Source organism: Carcharhinus amblyrhynchos, chromosome 11 (assembly GCF_965287045.1).
Source record: "Carcharhinus amblyrhynchos chromosome 11, sCarAmb.v2.hapA, whole genome shotgun sequence".
NCBI classification, from domain to species: domain Eukaryota; kingdom Metazoa; phylum Chordata; class Chondrichthyes; order Carcharhiniformes; family Carcharhinidae; genus Carcharhinus; species Carcharhinus amblyrhynchos.
In genome coordinates, this window is record NC_137334.1 from 49,464,121 (window position 1) to 49,487,803 (window position 23,683).

Sequence of the window (23,683 nt, forward strand, 5' to 3'; positions counted from 1 at the left end):
GGACTGGAAAGCAGGATATAATCTGTTCTGTCTCTTATTGTTATCAGGGCGGCAGTCTGTGCTTCAATGGATGGGGAAGCACTGCTAGGTCATTAGCAACTTAGCTGGGGATCTTCTGCAGTTTCCAATGATGTTGCCATATATTCCATTGATGTCAGCAGTGAAAACTGGGCTTTGATGATATTGCCACAAATGAAAGCTTTTGACTCGAGTCACAACTTTCAGCTGCTATACATCTTTGAAAATCAACTCAAACCCAGCACATAAGCATAATAATCCTTGAAGAAGCTTTTTGTACCTGACTTATGGTATCCAAGGACTCCAAAGCCTATGGCAAGGTTCTCCTTGACCTTTGTTGAGATGGTAGCACATCCTTATCCAGTTCCCACTCCTCCTGAATCTTTTGGTGCCATTTCCTCACTAAGACATCTAATCACTATCACTTGTGTAGAAATGAGGAAGTGAATGGTGATGAATTGGAAATGGTTGGGCCACAGTAATGTGGAAAAGATCTCTACAAGAACTCATGGGTGTTTTGGGTCCAACATCTCCCATCCCTGGCTTCTCATCCTCCTAATGGTAATTCACAGAGTTAATTGTGCCTCTGTCTTCCTCCTCCTGTGCTCCCATTGTTGTAGTCATCTCCTGGAAAGAATAGAGAATCTAAGAATAGGTCAATCGATGTCAGGAGATTCTGACAGGAATGCAAGGGTTTTGGAGAAATTGTCCTATTTCACTATGTCCTCTATCATAACCATTCAACCATCCAGAAAGGCAAGCTTGAGGTTGATTAGGTAGTTTAAAGAAGAATTGCCACTGGGTAAGTCACAGAACACAAGGATACTAAAGAGGAAGGAACAGGATTTTGCAATTATCAGTGGATACCCAGTAACAAGCCCCTAGCTCTACATCACATGGAAGATGATCTTGAGAAGAAAATCTGTGCTGCAGAGAACAATGTTTACTGACCATCACCAGGATCTGTGTTACATCTCACAAGATATGACATACACAGTGCAGACTGAGGCAATGATAGTGTTTGTTTCACCTTTCTTCTTGAAGCCAGTGGCAGCTGCAGGAACAGTAGCATCTATTCCTCCTGGTACAGACTCCAGGCCACTAACTAGAAACTACAATTTATAGATTGTGGATCTTGGAGAACAACATGGAAATATCAGCAAGTCTAATTTCATGAAAGCAGAATCAGATGCACACACTCTCTCAAGGATTCAAAGTAAATGGCTCCATACAGTTTATTTCCCCACAGATCAATGAGCTACTGTCCTACGCTCAAGAGTATGGGTTGTAAGTGAGTCTACTGCTCTTCTTCATAATAACAGCATGAGGGCTTTGTGAACTGCCTCTTCAGATGTCTTCAAAAATGGAAGTCACACTCGAGTAAAGATCTTCCCAGCTTCAGGAATGAAATGAAGCAACCTCTAAGTATAAGATGATGTTAGGGAAAGAGCGTCTTGCTCTGTAAACTGTTGTGGTGGAGTATGTCTGTAAGGGACTGGCTCTTCTCCAATGCTGCCTAATTCTCTTGGCTTACATGACTGCTGATGACTCAGCTTTCTCTTCCATCTCCAACATTTAGAAAATAACGTAGTAAACAATGTTCACGTGTTTTGGATGTGCAAGATTCAGTATGGCCAAGCTTTTTGATTTTCTGAGGGAAGTGCTTACCCACATCAACTGTGGTAAACCCTACAGAGAATGTTGTTTATTTAAGAACTTCTAAAAGACATTTGCTAAATAATTCAATGCAGAACTTGAGTTTAAGTTTATTTATTGGTGTCACAAGTTGGCTTACATTTACACTGCAATTAAGTTACTGTGAAAATCCCCCAGTTGCCTCACTCTGGCACGTGTTCGGGGACACCGAGGGAAAATTTAGCATGGCCAATGCACCCAACCAGCATGTCTTTCAGACTGTGGGAGGAAACAGCAGTAGATGGGGGAGAATGTGTCGACTCCGCACAATGGCCCAAGCCGGGAATCGAACCCGGATCCCTGACACTATAAGGCACTGTGTCACCATGCCACCCATAAGAAACCGGAGAGAGAGAAAACAAGTACTCATTAAAAAGATGATGCCAGTCTAAAGAGAAATAATGCATGGAATGTCTCACTACTCAATGTTGAGGCCACTATCATTTTTAATTTACAACAATGACATCAATTCTGAAACTATGGCAAATTTAACATTTACACAGATGTTTAGTAAGTGCGTGTGGAGTGCCAATCCACTGCTAATTGACCCTTCGAGGAATTTATGGTCCAGTAATTTACGTCTGTCCAAAGTCCAGGACCGAAATAAAATGAGAAACTCCTTCACCGAAATTAGCATGCTGAACACTGATGCTGCAGAATTCAACAAGTGGTACTGACTTCACATGATGAGATAGGTAAGTGGAGATGACTGCAGGCAATGGTACAGAATTTCCAGTAGAAGCAGTGTATATGGGGTCAGGTGTTAAATCTGGGCATAGCCATTTCTCTTTGAGGCTGCCAGTTAGATGGTAAACTGTGGACTGATCTTTACAGTCCAGCAAAATAATATTACTGTTGCCACAAGTCAGAGGGCCATGTCGCATGACTTCCACCTCTCCACACTGCCTTTGACAAGGGATGTGTATCTCTTGTCTGGGTCTCTGAGATTATTAAATGTTTCACCTATTAAGGATAGGAAGGAAGGTTGCACGGCCCTTCGTCCTACCTGTTTTGTGAAATGCAGATGGTCTTGCATAGTTTTCTATGAATTCGGTCAGTACAGTCTACAGGCAGTTGTTTTTGGCTCCCTAGAGGTAACATTGTGCGAGTTTCCCCGTTATTGCCAGGTAGCTTCTTTTGTTCAGGGTCACATGCAGACATTGATTCAGCTAATTTTTAAGATCATTGTCCAGTTATAAACACTTTAGAAATAGCCATGAGGATATTTATAAATCTTTTATAAAAAATATAGTGCGAGGTTTTAGACCCCCCTCACAAAGACTTGGTCGAATATAGTTCTTTCCATGACCAGCAGATTCAGAGTGCCTTTCAGCCAATGAAGCACCTTTGAAGTGTTGTCTTTGTTACAATGCAGTTTGTGCAACAGGTAATTTGCACACAGAAAACTCCTACAAACAATAAGGAACAGAGAATCTATTTTTGTGATGTTGATTGAGGGCTAGGTATGGGCCAGGGCACTGGGTGGAATGCCCCTGTTCTTCAATGAGATGGTGTCATGGAGTCTTTTACATCCACCTGAGGTGGCAGATCTGATGTCCCATCTGAAAGACTACACCTCCCGCAGTACAGCACTCCCTCAGTATGGTGCTGGGCTGTCAGGTTAGAGTTTTTGTTCAGGCTCTGGAGTGGAACTTGAATGCAGAACCCTGTGACTCAGAGGCAAAAGTGCTGAGCAACACTGACACTTTGATTGAACACTCGATGTTTAAACAGTTGTTCAATTCAACACTTGAAATGCAAACTGTACATTGGACTTCACGTTGCTTTCAGCTCAAAGAGCCCTTGTTTAAAATGCTGCTTTTGCATCAGTTATGTTTTTGTCAGCTCACATGCTTGTAACCTTGGGGCCTTAAAATGGCATATTACATCAGAGCCATAGATAAGAGACTGCAAATGAGGCCAAAAGTTAAGATGAAATGTATTGAAACAGACAAGTTCATGGGTTTCAATTATTGCCACAGGGATTGATCAAAGATTTGTGAAAAAAATCCAACTGCATTTTATAGAATTTTAAATGTCAATGACAAAAAGTTTATATTTAGGTTTACCTGGTAGAATATGTTCAGTTTTAAACAATCAGCACAATAATTCTTTCATTCCAAACTGCCTTCTATAGTACATGGTGTTAACAACTCTGATAAGATTAATTAATTTGAGCATTTACCTACTACTAGGTTAAAATAATGACCTTTTTTTCTAGGTTGTATCTGATCATGCGCAGAGATAATGCGCTAGCTAGGAATTTCCAGTCTGGAGTAACAGGTATGTGGATGTGAATTCCCTTGTCTTACATTTAGTTAGAGGCAAAGAATTCTTGACTGGAGTCCTGCCATAACAGAAGAGACACATCCTGCATTATAAGTGGTATATATAAATTGACCTGACATATAAGCTGATCTTTTTCCAGCCCCAAAAGCAATGTTTCTGTATATACCGATAGTTTCAGTGGGGGCTTGGGGCTCATGTTGCTTGCATTTCCCCTGGCCGCTCAACAATCCCCAATGGGTTGAGGTGGAGACCCAACCCCAGTAATGTCGCTCTGGTTTCCGTGCCATCCTCCTGCTGCACGGGCTTTGTGGTTTATTGCTGACATTAAATCACAGCCCTGCTAACAGTTACAAGAATCAGGTCTGGCACCTGTCTCCTCCAGTCAAAAGAGCTCAAGCAGGTGTTAACATGGCTCCTCACACTGCGTGGATTCTGCAGCGCTCCCTACAGTGGCCACCCATTGCCTAAAGGTCAGGAGGGTGCTTTGCCACCATCTGTCTGAACTTTAAGGTGTTCCTGGAAGCCAGTGCAGCAGAAGTCTAGATGGGTACACTCATGTCTATGCTTCAAGCGTTCCCAATGGGGACTTTCTTGCTGCCACCCTTATGCCACCTGTGCTCATGTGACAAAGATGTGCCAATGGTCAGCACCCATTTGAGATGGCGCACAGCACCAGGGATGGTGCCGGGTTGTCAGCATCCAGACTTATGGTGACAAGGGTAACTGGGAGGGACTGAGCTGCTTGGGATGGAGAATATTACGGGTTCTCGCTGTCTCCTTCTCTCTCCTTTCTGCTCCCTCCCCCTGCCCCCACCAAGAATGGGTTTCTCTTGGGCCCCATATGATCAAGTTGTGCCCTTTCGATCAGAAAGGGTTCCACTCCCTTAACGTGCAGATAGTGTGAGGCCACCTGGCTGATATCATGTAGGTGTGTGCACTGCACCCAGAGAGCATGCACGATAGCTACATCCTGTGGAGCTCGGATATCCCCGGAGATCAGTCCACACTGCTGGGATGGCCTGCTGGGGACAATGGGCTGAGGTTATGGCTGATGGCCCCAGTGTGGAGGCCCGAGACTGAGGCGTGACCTTTTACAATGAGGTCCAGGCTACCACCTGGTCCATTGTCAAACAGTGCATCAGGTTCATGAAGATGTAGTTCCGAGGCCATTCAACCATCCAGAAAGGCAAGCTTGAGGTTGATTAGGTAGTTTAAAGAAGAATTGCCACTGGGTAAGTCACAGAACACAAGGATACTAAAGAGGAAGGAACAGGATTTTGCAATTATCAGTGGATACCCAGTAACAAGCCCCTAGCTCTACGTCACACGGAAGACGATCTTGAGAAGAAAATCTGTGCTGCAGAGAACAATGTTTACTGACCATCACCAGGGTCTGTGTTACATCTCACAAGATATGACATACACAGTGCAGACTGAGGCAATGACGTACTCCACCCACAACAGTTTACAGAGCAAGACGCTCTTTCCCTAACATCATCTTATACTTAGAGGTTGCTTCATTTCATTCCTGAAGCTGGGAAGATCTTTACTCGAGTGTGACTTCCATTTTTGAAGACATCTGAAGAGGCAGTTCACAAAGCCCTCATGCTGTTATTATGAAGAAGAGCAGTAGACTCACTTACAACCCATACTCTTGAGCGTAGGACAGTAGCTCATTGATCTGTGGGGAAATAAACTGTATGGAGCCATTTACTTTGAATCCTTGAGAGAGTGTGTGCATCTGATTCTGCTTTCATGAAATTAGACTTGCTGATATTTCCATGTTGTTCTCCAAGATCCACAATCTATAAATTGTAGTTTCTAGTTAGTGGCCTGGAGTCTGTACCAGGAGGAATAGATGCTACTGTTCCTGCAGCTGCCACTGGCTTCAAGAAGAAAGGTGAAACAAACTATGGCGGGACCCTCCAGTACAGCCCCTTGAGAATCTCCTGCTTCATTGTGGTCTATTGTGCACTTCACAACCTGATTCAGCAACGAGAAGACATCCTGGAGGAGGAAGTATGGGCAGATGCCTCTGAGGAGGAGGCGGCGGCCCAGAAGGATGTGAAGGACGAAGAGAATGGAGGACAGGAGGTGGTAAGGGTCTGGTAGGGCAGGACAGTAATGGACAGCCTCATTGCAGCAAGGTTCACCAACTGGGAAGTGTGGTGTACTGCCACCCACACCAACACATCCACAATCCCCGCCATGGGTACCATTATCACCACAGTAGGGTGATGGGCCTGGGTTGGCCGTGTTACTGAATTACTAGTCCAGGCTTCAGGTAGATGACAACTCGTTATGGTATGTTTCAACACAAGAAATCTGACTCCTAACCTGTTCTTGGCAGGCATCCCCTTGAGGGCTGGGACCTGGAGGCTCGGGCTGACTTTTGGATGTCACAAATAACACCCTTTTTTTGGCCCCCTTACCATGATATGCACCAGAGTCAGCGAGGGGGATACAGAAAGGCTAGTGATGGCTGGTGTCTCCTGGGGTGAAAGGCCCTGGCATGGGCTCCAGCACTTCTTCCTTCTGAGGAGTGCCCTTGAGCCCAGGACACTCTATGGGACTGTGGAATGGCTGGAGTGAACTCCAGAGGCCTTTGCAGTCACCAGTTCTGCACTGCCAGTTCTAGGGGTCCAACTCCATCTACACCATGGCACGTGAGCCCTCGGAGTTGGTCCTCTGAATCTGGACCAAGCTCTGCCCTCCCTCAACGACAGCCATCTGAGACTGGGCCAAGCTCTCGAGCCTGCAGCCATGGCATGCTGTGACTGGGCCCATTCAAAGCCTGCAGCCATGACCCACTGTGTCTTGAGGATGCCCGAGGCCCTCAAATCATGGTCCTCCTGGACTCGGCCATGCCTTGGATTCTGCTACCCATGGCAACCATTTCCTGCTCCAGGCTTTCCACTGCGGCTGCCAGCTTTGCAGTGTTAGCTTGGACACCATGCAATACCTGCATTATCTACAGCGCTTGAAGACTGTAGGACTCCTCAAAACTGCCTTGCAGTTGCTGGGATATCCCTGACAGCCCCACCCCCGGCTCTGCCTCTACATCTCTAGCAGCTTCAGCAGATCTGATCCCAGAGGATTGGCACCTGGCTGCATGTCAGCTGTCTCCTTGGCTCCAGGTGACCTCCACTTGACTGGACCTTTGGACATTCCCAGCCATACAATGTGCGTCTACAGCTATGTAGTGCTCACCACAGGATGAACCTGAAACCTCACTGCTAACATGTCCCGTCCATGGTGATTGTATCTGCGCTGTTGGATTGTGCAGTTGATGCCTGTGTCGACTGGCAGGTGTTTTCCTTGGAGGTTTCTTCAGTGCTTTTCTCCAAGATTTCCTCGGACATTCTCTCTGGGGTATTGATGGGGGTCGTAGCGGTGGTTCGGGGGGTGGGGGGTGGGGGGAGGGGAGGTGCAGGGGGGCACCAACCCCTAATGGCCTAGCCACATTGAGTTCACCTCCTGCAACAGAGGACACGGTTCAGTGCAAGAGCGGGATAGGTAATTGAGATAGGTAATATGAATGAAGGTTATGTGGCCCCTCACTTCTGTGGCACATGCCGACCTGACTTGACTGGTCATGGCTCGCTCCTCGGCCCCCTCCGAGTCCTCAATGGTACACTCCTCAGGGGAGTCAGGACACTCAACTCAGAGATCCCAAATGTCGGTGTTCTCCCATTCCTTCCTGTAGGGGCCATCTTCTCCTGTGGGGATAAGATGGGGAATTGAAAGCCTGATGGCCGGAAGGCCAAGAGTTTTGGAGGTGTTGTGAATTTCGGGACCATGCCTCGGGAGGCCAGGGTTGTGACGGTGGGCGCCAGAGGAAGATGCTAAGGGTTCAGGTGCTAGAAGGAGGCAGGGTCTGAAGGAGTGGATTGACATGGCCATTCCAGATGTGCCAGATGGGACTGATGCCAGGACGGGATGCCTTGCTGCCTGAACAAGAGCATTCATTTTCTTTCGGCATTAATTACCAGAGTTCCATGTCAGTGAGCGGGCACTGACAGCCACTACCATCACTTCCAAGCTGCATTGCTGGCCTGGACCCTGGGCCACTAACTGTCTGAAGAGAAGATGATGGCCCTCCTCCTCCTCCATGGCGTCCAGCAGCTGTCCCAACTCTCCCTCCATAAATCGTGAAGTTGCTCTCTGAGGTACCATCTTCCTGGTGTAACTGACTGTGAGTACATCATTAGTGTTTAAATGCAGCTCCCCCTACTTAACAGTGCACAGCTGTAGCCATTTTGAGCAAGTCATGCACCTGGAGCCTCGGTGACCACGTGATTCACATGGAGGCTGAAAGATTGCAATGCAGAGCGAGCCCAAGAGACTGGCGCAGGACACCCCTGTTTTCTCATTGTTCTGACACTTAGAAATATTTTGGGAAAATTCCTTAATGACTATTGTCTGGTGGCTCTGACATCCATCATTATGAAGTTCTTTGAATGGTTAGTCATGGCACGAATCAATTCTGGCCTCCTAGATAGCTTGGATCCACTACAGTTTGCCTACTACTGCAACAGGTCCACAACAGACATCATAAATGTCGAGCCTTAAAAGCTAACTCCTGTGCCAAACATAGAAAGAAGTCCAGTAGCAAGAAACACAACATGAACAATGTTTCCCATAATTTGGTATTATTAGCCTATGCCTATTCACATATGGGCAGACGCATGTTGTATGACATAGTTCGCTGATTACAAAGTATTTCTCCTGAGCAATGCTCCTGTAAACTCCAATTCTATCAAAAATGCATTTGTGTTTGCCGGAAAATCCAGCTAATATTCTGGAATCAAAAAGTCATTGTAATTACACATCTGTGCAAGCCAATGTTTCTGAATGAGATTGCTGAATTGAAGCCAATCATTCAGTGTGTTTCTGCAGACAGATATTGTAGGAAATATTAAAATCAAGAGATAACATAGATAAATTTAAGGGGAAGTTTGGTAGGTACATCAGGGAGAAAAGAATAGGGTGGGTGGATTTTGTGGGTTGAAAGAGAGTTGGGTGGGAGGGGATTTGCATGGAGTATAAACGATATCATTGATCTTTTGAGCCAGTTGGCCTATTTCTAGGCTGTAAATTAAATGTAAAAAGCTATTCTCCTTCAGATCATCTATTCAACATATTCAACTTTATTAAGACATTACTCGTGCTAATGTTTGCATGTGTCTAACATATGAAATATCAATTTCTTTAAAGTTCTTTGTTTACAAATTAATTCTTCCACTCCCTGAAGAAGCACTAGTCACATTGTTTTGTTAAAGATAGTTCTGCCATCAGTCTGAGTGACTGACCATATATTTCATTACTTGTGTTCTCAAAATTAAGTTAACCAACAGCAGTCCAGTCCTCCTCTGTATAGTTTGTACAAAGACAATAACCCATTTAGCACAGCCTATATATCTTCCTTCTGAGACTTGAAACAATTGGATTTGTAACTCCCTTTCTTGCTTACCTACTTAATAAGGGGTAAACTGTATGACTTGTTCGAGGTTGATCTGGATGCTACCATTCACTCCCCTGCAGCCCTAAAATAGGAGGGGCTGTCTATTAAAGATTTTTTGTAATATGCTTACATACATCTGAGCATGCAATATTGGAAAATGATGGTTTTTAATGAAAATGCTGTGCTTGAGATTGCACATTTGACGGAAAGCATTTTTAAACCATTAACAAGATAATACATTTAACATCTGATCTGATTCTAAACACAAGGAATAAATATGACAACTATTGGGTCCAAAAGCTTCAGTACACCACAAAATCATTCTGCTTCTTGAAGTGCCTTTATTTCGAGATTTCAATCTTCTAAATATATTGTTTCTTGTCCATTTGGCTATTATTTTTAAATGCCTTCTGAAGACAAAGACTTGATAGAGGTCTTTAAATTATGAGGGGCTTTAATAGGGCAGAAGTGGGGAAAAAGCTTCCACTAACAGGGTGTCCAAAACTAGGGACCATAGGAACAAGATACTTGAGTGAATAATAAATCCAATAGGGAAATTCAGGAGAAGCCTCATCATTACATAGGGAATGGTTAGAATGTGCAACAAGTCTACAATGAAGACTCATTTATGCAGATACCATAGATGTGTTTAAAGGGAAATTTGATAAATATATGAGTTAAAAAATGGATAGACTGGAAGGGTTACACAGAGGGGAATGGGAGGAGGCCTGTTTTTTTTAACCAAGAGAAATTTTACTTCAAGAGTACAAACCATACTGAAGAAACACCAAAGTATCAAAAAAAAAGGCTTGAGTGCAGCATAAACACTGATAAAGCTCAGTTGGGCTATATGTGTGTTGTGAATTTGATGCATTAACTATTTTGTTAGGACTAAATTCACCAAAGTATGTTTTAGTTTGTCAAAATATCAAAGTGAGAAGCTTCTTTTATGTTTATTATGAATAATCCACATGAATTTTCCATGTGAAAGCAGAAGACAGACTTATAAAAAAGAAAATCAATGCAGCATTGATTTGTTTTTCTCTGGAATAAGTATTCCCAGCTGACCACAGCTTCTTTTTCCAAATATTGCATCATATTGGATGATCAAGTCCATATGAGATTAAACCTAATCTACAAACCATTTGATAAACATTACACTTCCACACAACATTGTAAATCTACACACAGTCACAGCAAACAGCTTCCTTAATAACAACCATATTCCTTACCAAAATAACCAGAAATGTAGAAAGTGAAAAAAAGATGAATTGCAATTCATTTACTTACTTGAGAAATATAAAGAAAAGGTAGTTAGAGATACCATTAGTTTTTATATGTTCCTGGTCCTTAGAGAACAGTTAATATCAGGAGTACTTTTAAGTGTAATAGTGAAACATCAAACATAAACTAGAATCAAAGAGATGTTTAAAATCAAGTTATTTTACAGTTAATAAAACACTGATGAGGAAAAGCCATTGAGCTAAGAATATCTGCCATTACCCCCAATGTAGGTGTTGTAAGGGTGTTAAGAATGGCATGGTGGCACAGTGCCTCACAGCACCAGGGACCTGGATTCGATTTCACCTTAGATCGCTATCTGTGCAGAGTCTACTTGTTCTCCCCATGTTTGCATGGGCTTCCTCTGGGTGCTCTGGTTTCCTCCCACAGTCTGAAAGATGTGCTGGTTAGGTGCACACTAAATTCTCTCTCATTGTACCTGAACAGGTGCCGGAGTGTGGCGACCAGGGGATTTTCACAGTAACTTTATTGCAGTAAGCCTACTTGTGACAGTTATAAATAAACAATTGTAACCATAGGACTTGGCTGAAGTTATTCATACTTTCCAATCTGTTACCAGTGTGCTACATGCCTACCATTTGCTGGGTAATGAGCTCCCTTCAATGTCCTGAATCCCAAACAGTCCAGAATACTTTTCAATCTCTCTTTCCCATTCCCATTAACCAGTGGATCAAAAATTCCAATGTGGCCTAATCATCAAAGCATTCACCAAAATCTGTCAATTGAAACCTCATGGCTGAAAATGAAGATGCATATGTTTTAATTCAAGGAGAAAAGTTCTCAATTGAGACTAAAATTCTGGCCAGAATTCTGCAGAGGTGCCAGCAGGCCTGTTACAGGACAGGCAGTGGGACCCAGGGTTAGCTTTGGGAGCAGCAGCCAATTACTAGCTGTCTCCAAGTCTGTTGTCATATTGAAGCTGGCGGCACACCCCCAGAGCTGCTGGCCCAGTCAGAGAGTTGCCAGTTGAACAGCCTTAGTGATGACCGTTGCTGGGACTGCAACTAAAGGATGACAGTGCATAAATGATTGAGCCCTCAAATGGAAATGGGGTGGCTCTGGGACAGAGGCAGGGTAAGGAAGGTGGTGCTATTGCTATGATATCATTGCCACCAGAAGGTGCTTCAGTGACCAAAAATGACAGCCTTTTTTTTCTTTAAAGAATAAACGACTGAAAAAGGACATATGATAGCTCATTTACAGCCCAAGCCTTTTAATTACAATTCATTTGCTTTTGAACTTTGGAAGGTAAATATCAGTTTTTACAGGAGGCTATTTTTGGACGGGCAACGGAGCTGCACTTTACCATATGCCCACTGGATGTCATCAGTCTGAGATCCACACTATTTTGATGGTTGAATCCCAATTATTTCATTAGTGAACTGCACAAATGTTTCCAATGTTGATCAACAGCCCACCCAGCGCATTATTTTCTCCAGGATCAGAGCCTATTTTAAAGTGAACGTACCTGTTATAGTGGAATGTCATTAAATACTGGAAATCTTGCATCTAATGAGTGGTGGCAGGTTGTTAAAGAGCCACATGTTATAGGCAACGGACCCAATAATTCTGTAGCAGAGAGGTGGCAGTAATCGTGGAATAGGAGAAGAAATGGAGACAGGCAATATGAACTCCCATGGCACCACCCCTAGGATGTGTGATATACTGCAAGAGGCAGCTAGGTAGAAATAATCTTTTCCTGTGTGTGTTTCCCAGTATTAGATCTCAACAACATTTCCCTCCCCTTTTCTACAAGCTTCTCCATCATTATAACAACCAACAAGAGGAGGAGTCTCCACACACATTCCCATCTTCAATGATGGGAGGAGCCCAGTAGATCAATGCAAATGTCATGACTAAAGCATCTGCAATGACCCTCAGCCAGCAGTGCCGGGTGGATGATCCATCTTGGCCTAGAGTCAGAGTCATGGGGTGAAATTTTCCCATCCCGCCCACCACAGGAATTGTAACAGGCAGGACACAGACTATGCAAAGGTTCACTGACCTCAGGTGGGATTCTCTGGCTTTGGGGCGAGTGTGGTCGGTAACACCCTCCAAACCTATCCCGGCGCCAGCCACGGGACTTAGTCCCAGATGGGAGAATTACACCAGACATTTCAGCAATAGTACTTAAGATTTGTTCTCTAGAATTAGATGTGCCCCCAACCAAGCTCTTCAAATACAGCTACAACACTAGCATCAACCCGACAATGTGGATAGCTGCTCAGGTGTGTCCTGTCCACAAAAAGCAGGATAAATGTGACCCGAGCAATTACCACTCCATCAGTCTACTCTCAATCATCAGTAAAGTGACAGGAAGTGTAGTCAATGGTGTTATCAAACAGCACTAACTCAGCAATGCTATTCTTTGATGTTCTGTTGGGATTTGCCAGTGCCACTCAGCTCCTAACCTCATTACACCCTTAGTTCAAACACGGCCAAAAGAACTGAAATCCAGAAATGAGGTGAGAGTAATTGCCTTTGATATTAATTCCGCATTTGTTGACAGTAGCATCAAACAGCCCGAGAGATACTGAACTCAATAGAGATTAGGGGAAACTCTCCACTGGGTGGAGTCATACCTTAGCACAGAGGAAGAAGGTTGTGGTTTCTGGAGATGAATTGCCTCAACATCCAGGACATCACTGAAGGTTTTTCTTTAGGTGTCCAAAGTCCAGCCATCTTTAGCAGTTTCATCAGTGACTTTTCTTCCACCATAAAAGTCAGGAGTAGAGATATTCGCAGATGAATGTGCAATGTTCAGCACCAATCACACCTCCTTAAACACTGAAACACTCCATGTCCATATGCAGCAAGATCTGGGCATCATTTGGGCTTGGGCTGATAAATGGCAAGTAACATTTATGCAACACAAGTGACAGATATTGACCATCTCCAACAAGACATAATCTGACCATCACCCTGTGACATTCAATGACATTACCAATGCTGAATCCCCCCACTATCTTGGGGGTTACCACGATCTAGAAATGGAACTGGACCAGCCATGTATGTGGCTATAAAAACTAGATTAGGGGCTGGGAATTCAGTCAGAAAGAGAGTAACTCACTCCCTGATTCCCAAAGCCTGTCCACAATCTACAAGGCACAAGTCCACAGTGTGCTGGGATATTTTCCACTTGCCTGAATGACTGCAGACCCAACACTTGAAGTTCAACCTTCCAGGACAAAGCAGCCCACTTGATTACCTTCCCTTCCAACATCCATTCCCCCCAGCACTGACGCACAGACTGTACCATCTAAAGATGCACTGCAGCAACTCATCAAGACTCCTTCAACAGCACCTTTCAAATCCACAACTTCTACCACCAGAGCGACAAATGCAGCAGATGCATGGTAACACCACCACTTGCAAGATCCCCTCCAAGCCACATACCATCCTGACTTGGAACTACATCGCTGTATTTTCACTGTCACTGGATCAAAATCCTGGAACACCCTTCCTAACAGCATTGTGGTGTATTACAACATTTGGACTGCATTGGGTCAAGAAGACAACACACCACCAGCTTTTCAAGGACAATTAGCAATGGGCAATAAAAGCTGGCCTGGCCAGTGACACCAACATCCCATGAATGAATGCTTTAAAAAAAATCACAATGTGCTGTACAAACTCTCCTTTGCAACTCAGTCTGATACCTATTCCTGTTGCCCTCATGACTTCTACTAACAGAAACCTGCTTTACTTGGTAACAACTACAAAGCCTTTCAGTTTTCTGCTTTTCATTTTGGCACAGTGATAGTAATCGTGCCTCTGATTTAGAAAATTATAAGTTCAAATCCAACTATGGAGATCTGAGCACATAATCTGGGAGAACACTTTATCACTGAGTCTTACAGTACAGATTAGACCCTTAAGCCTATTGAGCTTGCATCAACAAAACGCTAAATCTACACTGATCTCACTTGCCAGCACTTGGCCCACAGCCTTGGATGTTATGACATTTCAGGTGCTCATCCACATAATTTTTAAAGGTTGTGAGATTTCTCACCTTTACTACCCTCCCAGGCAGTGCATTCCAGACTCCCACAATCCTCTGAGTGAAATACCTTTCCTCAAATCCCCTCTAAACCTCCTACCCTCACCTTAAAATTATGCCCCCTCATTACTGACTCTTCAACTAAGAGGAACAGCTGCTTCCTATCCATCCTGTCCTTTCCTTCAGAGGTTGAAGGAAATTTGGCGGGTCCGCCACTGTTCTCACCAACGTGGCTGCTTTTCCGAGGCAACGGGAAGTGTAGACAGTATCAATGGGTGGGAGTTTGGTTTGAGTGTTGGACTGGGCTTCAGTCACGAACCTTCGTAGTTTCCTCCAGTCTTGGACAGAGCAGGAGCCATACTAAACTGTGATAGAACCAGAAAGAATATTTTCTATGGTGCATCTGTAAAAGTTGATGAGAATAGTGGCTGACGTGCCAAATTTTCTTCGACCTCTGAAAAAGTAGACACATTGATGGGCATTCGTAACTATAGAGTCGTCATGGAGAGATCAGGATAAGCTGTTGATGATCTGGACCCATGAAAACTTAAACTTCTTGACCATTTCAACGTCATCCCATTGTTGTAGGCAGAGGCATGTACCCCACTGTGCTTCCTGAAGTCAATGACAATCTCATTTGCTTTGTTATTAAGGAAGAATTATTATTGTCACACCAGTTCACCAGATTCTCTTCTGTTCTTGTCTCACCATTGTTTTAAATCCGACCCACTACAGTGGTGTCACCAGCAAATTTGAACATTAAGTTGGAGCGGAAATTGGCCACAGAGTCATCGGTGCATAAGGATTATACTAAGGGGCTGAGGACACAGCCTTGCGGGGTACAACTGTTGAGGATGATTGTGGATGAGGTGTCGTTGACTGTCTTTACTTATTGCTGTCTGTGGGTAGGAAGTTCAGGAATCTAATGGGATTGGGGGTTATAGATAAGTCTATGGCTTAGTAGGTATACAAGTGATCGGCGCAACTAGTGGGCCGAAGGGCCTGTTTGTGCTGTAGTGTTCTATGTTCTATACTCTTCATAATCTTATACGCCACAATCTAGTCTCCCTCAACCTTCTCTGCTCATAGGAATGTACCTGGCCAGTTCCTCCCAGATGGGTAATACTCAAAGGAACTCTTCAAAACTGTGTGATTAGAAGCTGTGAGAATTTAGAATTTATAGTTGATCTGAGCTTTAATTCTGTATGAACAGACATAAGGAAACGAATAAATTGTGATATAACTTAAAGCAGTCAGTGTGATTTGTCTGAGACATTAAAAAATAGTTTATCCAAGATAAGGAAGGCAGATTTCCTTCCCTAAAGGAAGTTAATGAACCAGATGGGTCTACATAAGGCTCAAGCTACTCCACAAGGATCGGGTACATGACAATTGATGGTAGTTTCATGGTCACCATTACTGAGACTAACTTTATATTCCATATTTATTAATTGAACTTAAATTCCACCAGCTGGCATAATGAGATTTGAACCTATACCCTCAGAGCATTAGCCTGGACCTCTGGATTACTAGTTCAGCAAAATTACCACTGTACCACCATTTCCCCATCCGTCCACTCAGCTTATTTCTGCATACATACATAATGCCCATGCTAACACCCTCACTAAGATGGTGTTCGGAAGAGAAGTGGGCACCATTTTGCCACCAAACTGGCAGCCATAGCATTGAAACTGCTGGCACCCCAAAGCCCAATTCTGTGATACAGAGATCTAAACACCTGCCTTTTCTTTGGACAAATACATTTTCATTAATTTCTGATTTGTAAATGAAAGCAAGACTGATCTTTGCATGGACATTTCCACAGGCAACACTCATATCCTAAAATGAAAGTAAATTACTGCAGAAGCTGGAATCTGCAACAAAGACAGAAAATGCTGGAAAATCTCAGCAAGTCTGACAGCACCTGTGGAGGAGAGAATGGAGCCAATGTTATGAGTCTGGATGACTCTTCATCAGAGCATTGATATCCTTCATTGTTTTTGCCATATTTGCTGTAAACTAACTAAGATTGGCATTGTTCCCTTGATTTTATTTTCAGGAATAACTTGAGCAAACTGAATGACGGTTTTATTCAATTTGGTGAGTTTGGAAGGAACGTTGAGTACAGTTAACTGACATAAATGAAAAATCAGGTTTCTTTTCCCATTAATAGCAGAAAATATAACTGAAAAGCAATGCCTCTAACTTAAAAAATAAGGTTGCTAACAGGTCTGTTGATTTGTAATGTCTGTTGATCTCCGCATTCATTTCTATGCTGGCTTTGAAAGACACAGCTGGCAACAAGTCAGGCTCTGTGAAACCCTCTTTCACAGGAAATTCTCTTCCACGCCCAAAACTTTTATCCAAGAAACAGAAGAAGATGCAAGGCTGTTATACTGACACGGCAGTTTACTGATCTATGCTATGTATCTGTATGTACCTTATTTCAGTTGTCACTTTGTGAAATGTAATTGACATTACTGTGCTCTTATGATCAATGTATGTCGTTGAAAGGCTTATAAAGGTCTGGTGTGTTAGATGAACAGTCGGTGCCCAGCTAATAATCTTAATGTGACTAGGTACACTATTCTTTCTGAAAACATCTTTACTGTGGAGTCAGCTTGATTCAGATTCCTGTTTGAACTGTTGATCATGATTTGAAGCTTTTGATACCAGAGCTTTTGGAAATTGCTTTGAATAATAATTTCTTCAGATTGAAATTTTGGATTCCTGACAAAAATGTAGCTTTCAGTGGCCAGAAAGACGCATATGATGAACACTCAGTAGCACTGATGGTGAAATATTAATGAGCCATATCTGATTTTACTACAACTTATGATATAGTTACAAAGATGTGTTTTATATTAATCCTTTCATAAGACTCTTTTTTAATTGCCATTTTATACACAGCCTGTTGCATTCATATTGCTATTTTAGTATCTGGTCACACGTACATTTTTTAAAAGCCACAACATCTGCGGGAAGAGTACGACCGTCCACAGGAATACATGTCTGTTTTGACAATTATGGAGGAGAAAGCCAAGGCTCTACTAAATTTTCTTCTGCTTCCTTTTTCCCACTCTCTCTCTTGAAGAAATTGACTTTTTGCTGGGTTATACTCCATGCATTAGTACCTCACTCATTTATATAATAATTTTGACAATGAGTTAACGCAAATGATTCAAAGGCAGTCAAGCTAGATGATGCACCCAGCTGATGATGAACACACATTTGTTTCCAGGAGTTAGTGGATAAAGCTCAATAACAGCTTACTTTCAATATTGTGAAATGTCGCTTCTGCTCCATCTGCTTTACTAAATAAAACAACTGATCTTCTGGCAGCATAAAAACCCACTCTGCCAGGCCTTAGAGCTAAAATTAATAACCAACAGGATAGTAACTTACCTTTTTTTTATGTAAATTGGTCGATCAACTTCATTATCTCACATGCTGTCACCCACCAGTTTTCTGGTTAGATGAAATTGTTTTGTCTCTGATCAGCTGGATTCTAGCAAGGTCTTACTCAGAGTGCTATACTGCAGCGAGCCTTAAATAAAGAGTTCTTTATATACTGTTAAAATCCATTTTGGAAAACCATGAAGTACGCCACAGTGAATTTCTTTGGATGTGCTTTTGGATAACCTTACATGTACGATATTCAATATCTGACTAGATTTGTAGCACAAATTCACAATTACAAGTTCCAAAGCACTATACCACGCAACTGGCAACATCCTGATGAATCAGTTTCTTATTAACTAGATGTGTAATGACTCATACAGATGTTACATATGAATCAAATGACATTTCCATTTGGATTACGTTCAAATAAAATTTTCAGATTAAAATTTGTTTCCTTTTATAATCTTCAGGCTAATAACATTGGAAAAACTGCAGGGAGAATTCACCAGTTAGATCAAAATGCAAGAAGCAAAGTATTTCATTTTGCTCAATGAAACTAACGAACCTTTAGTTACCACAAGTCACAAATGAAACCCAGGATTCGTTAGTCCTGAAATATTATACTTCATTTCAAAAGCCAAGTCTAGTTCTACTATTTTGCACTGTAATGAATGAAATTGTGTGACTTTTAAGAATATTATTTTGATAGTGGGTGTTACAGAGGGTCTCTGGTCTTACAAGTAAGAAAGAAATTTTATCCTGCTCAAATTCCTTGGTAACTTTGAAACCTCTTGCAGAGAATCCTGCAGAGTGGGGTCACGTGATCTAGAACAAAAACAGAAAGTGTTGGGGAAACTCAGCAGAAGAGTCACATGGATTCAGAATGTTAACTCTGATGTTGCCAGACCTGTTGACATTTTTCCAGCATTTTCTGTTTTTATCTTAAATTTTTAGCATCCGCAGTATTTTGCTATCAACCACGTGATTTGGATCTGGTTGGATCAAAACCAAATTTGGATGATTGACAGTGTCAACATATTCACACAGCTAAGATAGTTAGGGACCTGATGTTGGACTACAGATTGGCACAAAAAATGTCTTAAGGCCGGAGTTCATATGCTTCTTTCCTATGGAGTTTTAATGTAAACATATAACAAAATTTTCAAAGGAATTAAAATTTATACACTGGCACTCACCAAGTCCTGTGATGCTGTAACATTTTGTATTTTATTCCCTTGGGAGTTAAACATATGGTGTCAACCTCAGTGGGGATGCATAATGATGTACTTTCAGAGACTTTATTAGCAGAACAAAAAGGGGTTTATTTACAAGTTAGTTTCAGGTACTGCATGCTTGTAGATAATCCAAAGTACCTCTGCACCAGGGGAATGTCCTCTCCTGGAGAGAGTCTCTCCTCTGAATCCCAATTGGTCACCCAGACCATGTGACTCTCACTCAGTTATGTTAAAGGCACAGTCATCACATTCCTCCAACATTAACTTCTTTATAAAAACTTCAATAATCAATTCACTTGGTCCTAAATTCAATCTATACATCATATTTGAGTCAGACAACAATAAATCAAGTCTTTAATGGGGTTTCCTATCCCTTGTCGAGTGGTGCAGTTCTGTTTTCTGGGATGCTTCCCCAGGATTGACATTGACTGCAGTAACTTTTGTTGCAGTTGGCACTGTGCTTATCTCAATATTAGTATCAATGCCAGGCCACCACACAACTCTCGGCAAGCATCCTCATCTTAGAGATATCAGGATGGGCGCTGTGTAATTCAGTTTTGAAGCAGCTCTCTGCCTGGTACAGGAACGACAATTCTTGTACCACAAAGTATGATGCTATTCTGACAACTCAATTCAATTTTGTAGATAAAGAATGGCTTCATTTCCTCAGAAACTCAGAATGGTTTGTTTTCTTCATACATTGTCTCATTTACCCATCCTATAAGTATCTTGTTCTCACTTTGTACAGAAGTGGATTCTGTTTAGTCCAGATCCAAACCTGCTTTGCATAGACTGGTAATGTGCCTAAAAGATTTAATGCCATGACCATTTTTTCTGGTGCTGGAGTACACGTGATACTTTCTGTATGAATAGATGGTTACCATCCACATTTGCTAAGTGTATCCCAGGTCAGCGCTTAAAAGTATATTTGTACACAGACAGAATTGATGCCATCACTGAATTTTGGTGAAATACCCTTGTACTCTTTGAAAAGGCCTACCAGTGGCTTGTGGTCAGCAACGATGCCAAAGTGTCTACTTTCTAAGTATTGGTGGAATTTCTTGATGCCAAAGACTATTGATAGTCCTTCCTTCTCGATCTGTAGGTAGCATTTCTTGGCTTCTGAGAGGGTTCTTGACACATACCATATTGGCCTTTCAGATCTGAGGTCCATCTCATGGGACAGTGCTGTATCAACACCATATAGAGAGGTGTCAATATCAGTTTCTTAGAGGGTTTGAAATGCCCTAACAGGTTTGAAGATTGCAGCAATTGCTTCATTCTGTTGAAAGCTTCCAAGACCAATGATGGTGTTTCTTTAGCAGAATATGCAAGAGGGATAACACCATCAATAAGCACCATCAATCCATAAGTAACTTACTATCCCCAAAAACCATTTGAGTCCAGCTGTGTTTGTGGGGGCAGGCACACCTTTTATCACCTTGACCTTGTCTTCCACAAGGTATAGTCCTTGTGTCTGTACATGCAGTCCCAGGGAGGTTACCTCAGTGGCTTGAAAGGTGTTCTTCTTTTTGTTGAGGTGAACGCCAACCTCCTAAAATCTCTTCAACACCTCTTCTAAGTTTATTAGATGCTTGGCCTCTGTTGATCCAATTATACTACAACCCATGATAGTTCCTATAGCAGACTCTCTATTGTCCTTTGAAATATTCCACATTTCCAAACAGCAGATGCATATTCTTGAATAGGCCTTTGTGTGTGTTCCTTGTGACATACCTCTGGGAACTGTTATCTAATTCATGCTTCCATTATACATGACTCTGATATGCAGGTCTTCTGTTTATTGTGCTCTGGTCTAGGGCAGGTACTCAAGTCCCATAGGCAAGAATGTTGAGTATTTATACAGGAAGGCTAATTGAGGAGGTTTTCCATCCCTACCTCATTATTTTATCTTTAGAGGACTGCGTCTTTGGTTATATGCAACCAAACTTAAAAAGCCCCAACTAGCTGTTATGAAAAGGGACGGTCACCTGCTTCCACCAGTTAAGTACTGAACGTCAACCTAGATTTCAGAGCCAACACAACACTTGAGCTACCTAAACTCATCTAACTTTCTAAATCTTGGTCTATAGGCCTGTAGGTTATAATGTTTCAAGGGCAGAGTTTTTCAGATGGTGGGGTTATCACCCTACAAATGTGAAGAGTCAACAGGAAACACATCCCCGCTGATCACATCAGCATCACAGCCGTTTAACATTCCGAGAAGTATCCAATTTATCCAGGCCCTCCTAATTTCATACAGCTCAATTCAATTTCTCCTCAGCCTTGGATTTGGATGCAGGAAGTGAATGTACTATTGTCAAGTTTGCAAGGGTGGCACAAAGGCTGGAATTTTATCATCACACCAGCCCTGGAACCAGGGCGGGTGAGGCTCACAGAATGGAATTCTCCGTTGGCCTTGGCGGGATTTTACGAGTTTACCTGAGCGAGGTCGTAAAATCCTGACCAAAGAGTCTACAGGGAATATAGATAGGTTAAGTGAGTGGACCAAAACAAGGCAGATGAAATATAATGTAGTGGTACCTCTGGGATGCACTCTGATTTTCAAAGTGAGGGCAAGAGGGAGGAATGGGGAACATGCTTGACTCCAATTAACAGCCCATTAAGCTCTTTGAAGAATTGCTAACTGGCCAGGGAGGGTGAGAATGCAATTTACAATGTGATTTTAATGTATCTGAATAGTCTGATGCATGGTAGTATCAGATTTAAAGCTCCCTTGGCCTGTTGCAAAGTGACTATCTTCAAAGAGCTGCCAGGAGCTGCACAGTTGTGGGCCAAGCTTAAAGTGGTAAACTTGAATCCCTCTTGGAAAACAGCCCCTACGTAGGGCCTAAACTGTCCTAATTGGCTGCCCATCTCCATACAACAGCATTCCCATGGGAAATTCCTGAGAAGATGGAAACTTTAGGAGACTGTCTCAATGTGGCCTCCAAACCCTTCTCCAGGGAAATCCAGCCCTCTGTTTCCATAATAAAATTTCAATCTGTTTCTTTCAACCCTAACAAAATCAAAGTGCACTAATGTTCATATTTTTCAAAGCCACATAGAATAGTTTCGGGTTCCAAATAATATTCACTGCCATATGGAATGTTGCTAATGCATTTTCTGATGGCAGAGCCACTGCTACTCTGCACTTACACCTACCTTATCACTGTCCATGGTATTCTGTGATGTTCTTGATGCAATGGAAATAGTGTCTGGCTGGCTGCTGCCATCTCCCTGGCTATCTCCATCTTCTCCCATATCCCTAGGGGTAAGAGGAACATAACAAAGTTACTGAATGATCGTTCATTCATTGGTAGAAACAGAAGAATTGCCCCGAGGCCTATGCCATGGATTGTCAATGGAGCTCTAGGAGAATGGTAAGTTTGGTGATGATGATGCTCAGTGTCACAATCAGGCATAGAGCTCAGATCAAGGACCCCCCCCCCCCCCCCCCGCCCCAAAGTAAATCCAACAAGACTTGTTGTGTGATTGGCCTGCATGGCAAGCCTCTGCCCATTACTGGGAATGAGGCTGTAAATAGCTAATTACAGGCTTTAATTAGCCCCTGAGTGGGAAGGCCATCCCAAACTTTTTCTGCTCAATGGTCTTCCCACCCAATTAAATGCGCCCCACCTCGTCTCCAAGCCTGCCTGCCATTCTTTTTGGCAAAACAATTAAACTAAATTAAACAAACTGTAGGACAAACAAGAAGGGCGGCCCCTTGAAGAGGAACCACCCAAAACAAAAACAAAGTATAAATGAAACTTAAAACATTAAATCAAAGGGTGACTAAAAAATTCAATAACACACTCCAGTCCCTGCGGTGCCCAATGGGCACACAAGGCCTCAATAGTGTCCATGAGTACCACATGCTCCCTCTTTGTAAATATAGCAGCGGTAGAGGGGCAGATAGTCAGGTCGGATGACCCTCTTGATTACCTGCTGCCCAGACCTATTAACCCAGCCTGCCTACCAAGGGACTTATTTAACTTAATTGGTTAGAGAGGAAATTTGAATAATCATTGAGGGATTTGTGCTTGAGAAATATACACTTGTAGAATCATAGAATCCTACAGTACAGGAGGGGACCATTCAGTTCATTGAGTCTGCACCGACCACAATTCCATCCAGGCCCTATCTCCATACTGTACCTAGGCCCCTGACACTAAGGTGCAATTTAGCGTGGCCAATCAACCTAACCCTCATACCTTTTGACTATGGGAGGAAACTGGAGCACCTGAAGGAAACTGACATAGACACGGGGAGAATGTG

At 42.7% G+C, this 23,683-nt stretch overlaps 1 protein-coding gene across 3 annotated transcripts in view; it reads right to left on the reverse strand.

The window, feature by feature from the left end:
* The window catches only part of kalrna (kalirin RhoGEF kinase a), a 754,589-nt gene that overhangs the window by 177,595 nt on the left and 553,311 nt on the right, over positions 1-23,683 (reverse strand). For all 3 annotated transcript variants that reach the window (XM_080199056.1, XM_080199055.1, XM_080199058.1), the window contains exon 33: positions 22,571-22,673. In XM_080199056.1, the coding sequence (XP_080055182.1) occupies positions 22,571-22,673 (103 nt within the window). The remainder of the gene's footprint in view (positions 1-22,570; positions 22,674-23,683) is intronic.